Source organism: Abrus precatorius, unplaced genomic scaffold, assembly GCF_003935025.1.
Source record: "Abrus precatorius isolate BTA unplaced genomic scaffold, Abrus_2018 Scaffold10, whole genome shotgun sequence".
In the NCBI taxonomy this organism is placed as follows: Eukaryota; Viridiplantae; Streptophyta; class Magnoliopsida; order Fabales; family Fabaceae; genus Abrus; species Abrus precatorius.
This window is the reverse complement of record NW_020874292.1, coordinates 1906762-1917416: the sequence shown is the minus strand read 5'-3', so window position 1 is coordinate 1917416 and position 10655 is coordinate 1906762. Positions and strand designations below refer to the sequence as shown.

The window sequence follows — 10655 nt, the reverse complement described above, 5'->3', positions numbered from 1 at the left end:
TTTTTCTAAATAAATCTACCAAACAAAATTTTAGTTTTCAATTAAAATACGTATTTATTATATATAATTGATACTTATTTAAAAAATTAGTTGTTATAGTTGAAAAATATATTATAACGGTAAAGATAAAAATTAAAGCGTAAATTTTTTAAGTGTAATAATTAATTCGTAATTAAATATTATTTATAAAATTAAATGTATATTTTGACTTTAAATATTTAAACAATTAGTTTGGTGACAAAATTTTTCAAAAATCAACTTAATAACGATTTAAGTTCCTAAGAAAGTTGATTTACTGGGCCAATATTTTAAAAGAAAAAATATTTTTAATGATATTTTCATCTTCAGAAGCCGAAATTGACATTGTTAGTTTTCTAGACGTATTTATATGCAACTTTTATGCAGATCTTTGCTGCATGTATTTATCTTTCTAATAATTTTTTACTATTTTATAAATAAATATTATGAATGTTGGGAGGTTAAAAAGAACAAAAAAAATTCTAGAGATTGAGGCCAAGGGGCCTAAAACGTACGGATCAAAATCAGAACATTTACCATCATCAACAATGCTACTGGAGAGGAAGAGGACGTAGAAATGCTTGCAAATCGAGAATTTCGTTGTTATCTATATTTTCAATTTAATTAAAAATAAAAAACAAGTAAACCAAACAGAAACTAATCTTTTGAGTAGCAAGAGACACTATTTAGCCTTCCAAGCATGCACCAAATGCAAGCAAGAATCGCAAAAAGGAAAACTGATTATGCCAATTTATATTTGGTTCTCATTCTCGTATGTCTATTATCACTTATATTCAAGTAATTTTTGTCTAAAATATCCTTCCTGCTAACATGGCTATTAGAGCAATAAAAAGAGTATTTTAAATACAAATCACTTGAATACAATATACACACCTTCCATATTCAGCATAAAACTTCCAATGCCCAATGCACAAGAACAAGAACTAGCACCAAAGATTGATTCTCCAATCTAACTACTCTGCAAGTCTTTTTGAATCAAGAAACCTATTATTTTTGTGTAATGGAGTCTAATTAATTAAGTGATTAAATTCTACACCGTTTAGATAAACGCGGGGCAAGTTGGAAACAGATTTAACATAGAAGGGAACTTGTTTCAGGCAATACCAGCGAGCAGGGCACGTTATCATTAGCCACATCCTTTAACTAGAAGTCCAACAAAACGATAGGGATTTTCAGGTTAATTTAACCTTTAATTAATTGTAAATACACTTTAACCTTCAAAAGTTTATCCTTTACACATAGCTAAAGGATGATCAAAATAATAAGGCGAGCAAAAGCATATCTTCACATGAAATGTTACATATATTTTCTTTCTGAATGATATAATAGAGCATTGACGCTGCCCGTTGTAGCAATTTGAAACTATCCTTTCATAATATGGAAGCTGCAAACATTGAATAAACATACATAGCTGCCGCAGAATTTTAAGGCAGCAAAAGCACATTATTCATAAATTCCTTTGGCAATCTTTGTTAGATATCCGATGAGGTCATTGGAAGCTGTTGTGTCTCCGTGTGCTTTGTTGTAGGTGATGATGGCATGGAGTTCGAATAGTCTTTGCCTTTACCCCACACCACTGAGTAAAGACCCAATGCGATAATGATGGCTCCAATGATACTGAGATCGATATAATAGAGAATTTAAGACAAAGGAAGGGCACGATTCAGAAAAATAACAAGGACATATAATGAAGAATAAAAATAATTATCATCATGAAATAGTTGCCACCAATCAAGAATGTGAATTAACCAAATGTGGGTGATCAAACTTTTAATAATAAAATTTTATTTGTAATGAGAAAGAATTAAGAATGTGAATTAATCAAGTAGTGGAATAGTTAAGATACCTGCCCAAGTGAAGTTGCTCTGCAAAAAGGAAGGAGCCTAAAGCAGAAGTTATGATCATGCAGAGAGGGTTGAAGGCTGTTAAAAATACAGGGCCTCTGCTTTGCAATACTAACCCTTGCACATAGTACGTAATTCCTGAGGTAACTACTCCCTGTAATTTTAAAATTGATTGTCAAGAAAAAACTGCGCGTGAACAATAATAACAATGATATATAATAATTTTTTTCTTTATTGATATAAGATTTTACGTTGATGGACTGTCAATTTAAAGGAATTGTAAACAATTATTTAATTATATCTTGTTATGTCAGTAATTAAAAGTTCGACTTTTACAATAATACATACATATTCTTTTATGCTGAATTGAAGTGCCACCTCTTGAGAATGACTTAATCTCTTGATTTACTTTCTTTCAAAGTATGGCAGTGCCATTGTTATTTTTTATTTTAATCTATACTTTAGATTTTATATAACTTCTTTTACGTACGTGTTATATATTTTCTTTTATTTAATACATTTTAAATTTCGTTTTAATTCAAAAATACTCATGCAACACTCTAGAAGTTATTGTTTAATTTAAAACGTATACTCTTCTTAATAATGCGACAATACATTATGAAAATGACAACATATAATAATTTAGGATACATCCAAATTATAACTCTTCCTGATAAAGTAAAAGTTTAATGATCGAGCTAAATTGAAATTGTTTTTTAAAAGTAAGAAGTATGCAGTGAGAAAATAAAAACATTTATTATTATTTTAATTCAAATATTTTAAAGCATGATCAACTATAAACAAACAATAAATAAGCACTCAAGTTTTATTTTATATATTTTATTTAATTTAGAAGAGTCAAAATTTTGTATTAGAACCTAGAAGACATAGAAGATTTGGGCTTAAAGCACGCTAAAATGGGCCGAGCAAAACAATTTATCTTTTGGGGATAAACAATTGATTTATCTTTTTCACTACACTCCAATGCCTGTCCCTACCAGTGTCAGAGTCACCTTTGAGACTCAAGGCCAAGAGCCTGAGACAAGTCAAATTTGTTTGGAGTATGATTAAATTCATCTTTTTTATTGTGTGAGTGATTATGCTTTGAAGATTTGAGATTGAAGACTAAACAAAAAAGCTTTTTTGGGTTGAGTAAACAAAATTAGGCCATTGCTTTTGGCACCATTTTTTAAAATTAACTTTTAAAAGTGATTTCAAAAGTTTAATTTTTAAAAATGAATAATATCTTTCAAAAAGTGATTTATCTCTAGAAGATTAAAAATAAAAAGTTGGTGGTGTGAATAATAATAATAGTAATAAAAAGTAATATCGAATGGAGTACGGACCGTGTAGAGGGGGCCGAATAGCCTGAAGTCCCAGCCCAAGGCCCATGATTGAGGCCCAGAGTGATGCGTGGCCACCAATGCAACAACTCCAGCTTGCAAAGCACCCACGAAGCAGATCAAAGAGGAGAGTGAAATTTCTGCTGGATACCTTTTCAATGTTAAGGACTGCAATTCACAATTTAGCCATAACACAAATTGTTAGACATGCGTTTATACTAATTAAAGTAGAACAACGAAGAAATTAAAATGAAATTAATTGCCTGTAAAATGAAGAAAGATGACCAAGCCACACAACCCAAGAGTAGAAAGAGAGTCCCCGAGACCCAGTGCCGGATACCCTCAGGGGAGTGACTTGCTTCTTGGTGGTGACTTTTGTTTGGAGAATAAAAAAGGTGGATTTGTGGGCCTTTGTAGAGTGTCACTAACAAAGCACCTCCAAAGGTTACCAATGTCCCAATCACCTTCGCTAAGCTACGTAGCTCCTTCATATTTACACGCTCTAACCTGATATATTCATTGCATGTAAGTGCTATGTCACTCCTTGACCAAAAGCTCAAATGTGCTGTGATGCTTCTTTTTCTTATTATCAAACACAGGTCCTAGATTTACCACAAGCAGTACACTTTTACTTAATTAGGAAAATGTACGGTGTTCGAAAAGAACAAGTTTAGAGAAAAAGAAGGATGTGTCTTTAGTATTCTTGTTATACTTTTCTATTAATTTATAAAAATAAATAAACATAAAAATATATCAAATTATAATATTTTCTTTTACTGTAGATTAATTAAATTCAGAATACGGAGTATTACTTAACCTCACCTTAGAATTACGGCAAGCACAAAAGTGAGAGAGGGCACAGCATTCATTAAAGCAGATGCAAATGAAGCAGACGTATATTGCATTCCCAAGAAAGTGAAGCCTTGATCAACCACTGGCCTTGAGTTCCACAAGGAATGAGACACGTTATAAAATAAATAATTAGACATTTACTATAATAAATTTAGTTTGAATTTACTTCATCACACTAAATAAAACAATTAGTCAAATTTAGTGTAATACGGTACACTATTATTCATTTATGAGTCAATAAATAATTAATCATGTCAGCAGTATTGCATAGTTTTATTGCTGAAAAGATGAACGTTTTTTAACAGTTTGGTTTCAGCTATTTGAAGTATCTTTAAATTATGAATAATGATTTTTTCTTATGCTGTTAAAACAATTGTAGTTTAAATTCATGTACTGTTAGTGAAACAAATTGGACTAATTTGGGGTACCTTTCAGCCAGTCGATAATTTTGAGGTTAGATTAGATTGAATCAATTAAATTGTGACACAAAAAATAATTGTGTGTAAAAAAGATTAGTTATTAAAAATTTTACTAATTATACTCATAATTAATTATAATAAGTAAATTTAATGTTTGGAGTTATTACATGAAAAAATTAAAGTAATATATTTTATTTAAATTATTTAAAATAGATAATTTTGTATGATAATAAAATATTCACAACTGTCGGTTATAGGTTATAGAATTGAAAAAATATTTAAAATATTATTAATATGCTCCTCTCATGAATTTTAATACGTACTTAACATAATTTTAATATATTTTTTTTGTCCACTACCTTTAGATAGAATCTTTGTTAACAAAAAAATATTTACAATTATAAAATAATATATTAGAATTTATAGGATTTAAATTTGTATTTATAATATTGTTTTATTAGGAATTTTTCTATAATCTCATTTCTTGTTATTAATTTAGCAATTGATTAGCCAAATAAATGCATTCCACCTATCTGAGGTCTAATATTATTTACAAGAAATTTTAACAGTTATACAACTTAATTGGTTTGTAACACGATATTAAGTTTGTCTTGAAAAACCAACTTTCGATTTTTAATAAATAATTACAATAATATAATTTTTTTCACTTTTTTCATAATTTCTCAAATAAATGTTTAATAAAGACAAGCCTTTAAATATTTCAATAATTCACATGCGTCATAGGTCAATCTTTAGTATCCCTTTTTAATGAAATTAGATTTTAAACATATAATAAATGTTACTTGTGCTTTACCAGTGACAGGAACCAATAATATGTTCAAATACAAGTGTTTGTACCTGGTTAGGTATGATAAAATGGATAATCAATATTTATCATATTTAGTAATTTAAATAAAGTAATTTTTTATGTAATAGGTAACTTTAACATAACAAATAATGTGAATAATTTAAATAAAAAATACTTGGAGGTATATAATTATTCAAAAAAATTGAATCATTTAATATTATTAAAATATTGATGTAATATCAACTCAAAAGAATATTATTTTTATTAAAACACGCAGATGATATGTTATTAACAAGATATTACTTTCACATTAAAGAAATCAAATTCAAATTTTGGAATTCAAACTTAATTTTCCTTCAAAATTATCAAATAATCCTGCGATGGTGTTGAAAAACAAAATGCACCCTTCAAATCAACTTAAAGAATGTCTAGGTTTAGCTTTTTAAAGTGAAAATGAATTATGTTCATAAAATGCTTGAATTAAAATTAAGGATAAGCATATCTTCTCTTTTCTATTTACATTTATTTTCACTTAAAAAAAAGTTAAATCTATCAACTATTTACTCCTACACACACACCTATAATTCTCATGGTTAGATTTCAGTTAAAAGGATGCTTAAATATTAAAAAAGTTATACTTTAACATCCTTTTGATATAAGGTAGGTGCAGAGTAAAAATGAAAAAGACAGACTTAATAATATAATAAAAAAATATATCAGAATCGTTAAATATTGAGAATCAAAGACAAATAACATCTATTTAGGATGTGGTGGCTAATAAAAAGCTCTCTATATACAGTATTATTTTTTTAAAAGATGATAAAGGCTCTTTTACATTAATTGTTTAAAAAATTAAATATTATTAAATATAAATTATTAAAAGTTGTCGGTATATCAATATTTGTTTATTAGACGGAAAAATTATATATTAAATAAATTTTCATAAAATCACAAAATTTAATGTATTAAAATGTATATAATAACAATCAATATTACAATTTTGATAAGTTTTACTATTTAATAGTTTTTTATTAAAAACTTTTAAGCGCACCTTAAAAAAATTATAATTTAAATTATATCAACAACAACTATATCTTTAATTGCTTATTTTAATGATAGGCTGGAGTTTAAGAAGCCTTTCCTTCTCTAGGTCAGATAATTGTGTGTAAATAGAACATTACACTATCAAAATCATAATCAATAATTGAGAATAGTTTATTATGAAAACGGCATGTTCGAGTTGCATATATTATTTATTTTTGAAAAAAAAATGCATGCCTATATTTATTGATAATAATTTCATTTTAAATAATTTTTTTTCTGAGATAGTTGTATTTGTTTTATGTAAGTAAATTTCTAGATAAGTCTTTATTAAAAAAAAAAAAGTTAATAGATTTGTTTTGTAAATTTAAAATAACTTATACTTTTCTAATTTTTGAAAAATTTTAAGAAATTTTATTATTTAATTTCTTTAAAATATGAAAAGATAAATTATTTTGAACTTAAAAAAGTTTTATTCATTATTTATACTATTTTTTTTCTAAAATTTCATTCATCGAGGCCTAAACAGAACACACACTTTACATAATTATGTGTAATGCAAGCAAATTTTTTACTGTGTAATTAATTAATGTTATCAACAAAATAATATATAACTTATTTTATATTTAAAATATATTTTAATCAAAATAAAATAATTATATTTACTTAAATCAGGGGAAAATAGTCTATATATATTGACTAAAAGAATAGGTTCACTTTGGCTGTAGAAAAAAGGTTCACTTAATGAAACTTTTTATTGTTGAGACAGCTAAAGGTGTTATAATTTAAGAAAATCCAAACATGTTACTATTTAACTTTAGCTGACGTTAAGTGTTATATGCCAATGCCATATGACTACAAATAGTTATCAATAGGTTTTAGATCATTACTCCAAAAATCCGAGCGCCATTATCTGTAAAAAGACACGGAGTGTCATCTTTGGCCTAAATTTCCTGCAAATTTGTAACGAAAATGTTAAACAAAAAAAAGTTACTTCACTTTTAAATTTTTTTATCAAGAATTTGGTATGTATATATATATATATATAGAGAGAGAGAGAGAGAGAGAAGAAAAATAAGATGGGTAGCACTAGCACCTCTCAAAAATGAATGCAAAAGGAGCGAGTGCAAGTGCAGCTATGGCATTGCGGTAGAAAATGAAGACAAAACGGTTCATTCCATGGTTGAGACTGGCAATGGAGAAGAGGTATGCTCCGGCGAACCCAAATTGCAATCCCACCGTTAACAAATAAGGCTTTGCCTTATAGAAGCTTGTGCCAAAACTAGCACAACATGATGCTTTCATCTTGTGTTTGAGACAATATGTTTGAGTTAGAGATGCTCACAAGTGATGAATTGGCCTTCCTTATAAACAGCAAGAGTAATGATTGAGACAAAATGCACTACGGAGAGCAATAGGATAAGTATCTGTACATGTTTTAAAGTTCTGCTTTTGGTCAATCTCAAATTAAAGCTTTATTATTATTTAGTGGGAGTACCCAGCCAGCAACTAGCTTTGCTTGATTCCCTCTCTGTTGAGTTGCCGTGAGTCAGAATACACTTTGGCAGCAGCAAATTTTTCACAAACGCACTGCAATAACTTTATACTATGCTTAAAATAAACACAAAAATGATTTTGTATTTTGCATTTATATAATATTCTTCATGCATAGTGGGCTCTGAAAACCACTTATTCACTATTCGGTTGAACAGTTTTCTCTTCCAATCTCCATTTTTCTAGAATAGTAGCGAATGATTACATCAATATAGTATATACTTGCTGGCTGCTAGGAATTCATCTCTTCTGTTAATAATATTTTTTTAGAATTGATTTTAAATATTTAATAATGGCTTTTTTATTAAAAACAAAAATGTTTCTTACACTATAACTTTTTGTAATAATGTTTTTTAATTGAAGAGTTTACTTTTAATTCTTAAAATTTATGTTGAAAAGTTTATATATAGATGAATTTTATGATAAAGTTCAGGCCAGCAAAAGATATCAAACTCTAATGCTTAATGTCGTGTGAAACACCAACTCCATCATAATTAAATCTACATGGTGTAAAAATAGACTAATTAATAATGCCATATGATAGATATAGTAAACCACATATATGTGGAATAGAGTGTGACAAATATCAAATCTAATGCTTAATGGGTGCGGTAAATAACCTCCAATAATGCTATCTGATATGCATTTTCTGCTATTTGTTAATGGATTTGAGTTAGAGTTGGTAAAAACATTACATTTTATAATAATATATACCATCACATCATGACTTCTTAACTATATTGTAATAAAAAGGAAAAACTTTTGGCAACCTTCCCTTAATTGTAGCCAAGTATATGATTTTGCCTTGCCCTCACGTATCATTAATGAGGTTCTGCTTTTTTATTGCATCCTATCCCTCTTCAAAACTTTTTGAATTTTTTTTATTAATTATTAATCAAAATACAGTGCACGCAGACGAGACAATCGGTGGAGTCATTGAAACTTCGTTTTCTAGGAACCATTAAAATGGCAGGAGAGAGGTAGCAAGGTCGAGGATAACGAAAATTGTAGATACCCGTGCCATGATAGCAAGATCAACTTTAAGGATAAGAAGAGGGTGAAGATAGATGAATACCCACACATCGAGGAGTTTCAAGCGTGAATTCAGCGTTCAAATATAAATTTTCAGATTTAAATATGTTTTTAATTCTCATATTTTAGTGAATTCTTAACTTTATTCTTTTCAAATATTTTTTTTGTTTTAGTTCTTACTTTTATATGAAATTTTATTGATAATCTTTGTTATTAATTTAGTCCACTAAAATACTATAAATATCAATTTTTTATTAGATTACATCAATTAAAAAGATTAAAAATATTAATTTTATAAAATATAAAGATTAAAATAACAAATTATTTAGAAACTTAAATTAAAAAAATACATTGAAGTTAAAATTTTAATATTATACTTTTATAACTTTACTGAAATTAATGTGTTTTTTTAGTAAAGACTTATATTTTTATATGCTTAAATAACTCTTAGTCATAATATTTACGTATATGTGTGTGTGTATATATATATATATATATATACATATATATATATATATATATATATATATATATATGTAAGTATACATTGCTTTAAAATATATAAAAAATATAAGATGTAGTAAGTAATCTGAATCGAATTGATATCAAATAGTTGACATTTATTTAAATTAAGTCAAGTAATCCCCATGCATTCTACGAAAAAATTAAATTAAACATATAAAATATAATAAATTAAATATTTTAAATTTAACAGAAAACATATGAGACATTTGTCACTCACGATGACAATAACAGTAAAAATAATACCTAATTAGTTGTTGTGCTTTATCCAGAGCCATACGACCTAGTTCCCAATTTGTCGCAGTAGGGAGCACTAGCTAGAACACTAACACCGGCTAATATTTATTAAAGCAATAAGCGAGATATGCAGAACTCGTTTATTGAATAGAACTAAACTAAATATAAAATCAACAGAGTATTAATTCAGAAATAAAAAAAATTAATAAGCATTATCAAAACATTTATCATAATTTTAAATATTCTTTTAATACAACTTTTCATAAAAATTTGTTAATATTTTAATTAATATTTTTAAAGTATTCATTAATTTGAATGTAAAAATTAGTTATTTTACATATTTGTAGAATTAATTGATTCAGTTAATTTTACCACCTTTAGTCCTAAGAAGTTTTTGGTTTATATTTTTTACCAAAAAATGTAAATTATAAAACATTTATCAAAATAACATGAAAACCTATTTATCAATTTATGGTGGTTTTTGCCACATGGTGTCATCTTTATTTATTTATTTATTTATATTTCCTTTTATCACATGTGTTGCGTAGGTGCAAGTGATGGCAAAAGTTTCATGGTTTGAACTATAAAATACCTAAAAATTATGCAAAAAGTGAAGCACGTAGTAGCATCTAACGAGTATTGCTAATCCATGCAGATCACGATGCAAAATTCACACTACATTGGTTAAATTTTATTTTATTTGAATTAATTAAAATGAAAAACAAACATGCTCTTAATTTCACATTTTTTTAAAATTCTATTAATAATTTTTCATTTGCTTCCACACAGCAAAGAAGTCCGAGTACTGATAAATTTTTGTAAAAATGGCCCCCAAAAGACTTGAATGTGAATTTTATATTCACCGATTTTAATTAGTAGAAGCTGTTTATATCTGTGCAATTCCTAATTAGCATAAACCAGTGATTTTGTATCTCTCGAAAGAAGCGTGTGGACACGTGTTTTT

General features: G+C 27.2%; 1 protein-coding gene across 1 annotated transcript; it reads right to left on the bottom strand.

Moving 5' to 3' along the window:
* Positions 1–1511: 1511 nt before the first annotated feature.
* Positions 1512–7651, bottom strand: LOC113864531 (WAT1-related protein At4g08290-like). Its single transcript, XM_027498364.1, has 7 exons — positions 7443–7651; positions 7237–7299; positions 4049–4165; positions 3490–3733; positions 3230–3394; positions 1886–2037; positions 1512–1656 (listed from the first exon to the last, which is right to left on the bottom strand). The coding sequence occupies exons 1-7, from the start codon at positions 7649–7651 to the stop codon at positions 1512–1514; spliced, it is 1095 nt and encodes a 364-aa protein (XP_027354165.1).
* Between the last annotated feature and the right edge of the window lie 3004 nt (positions 7652–10655).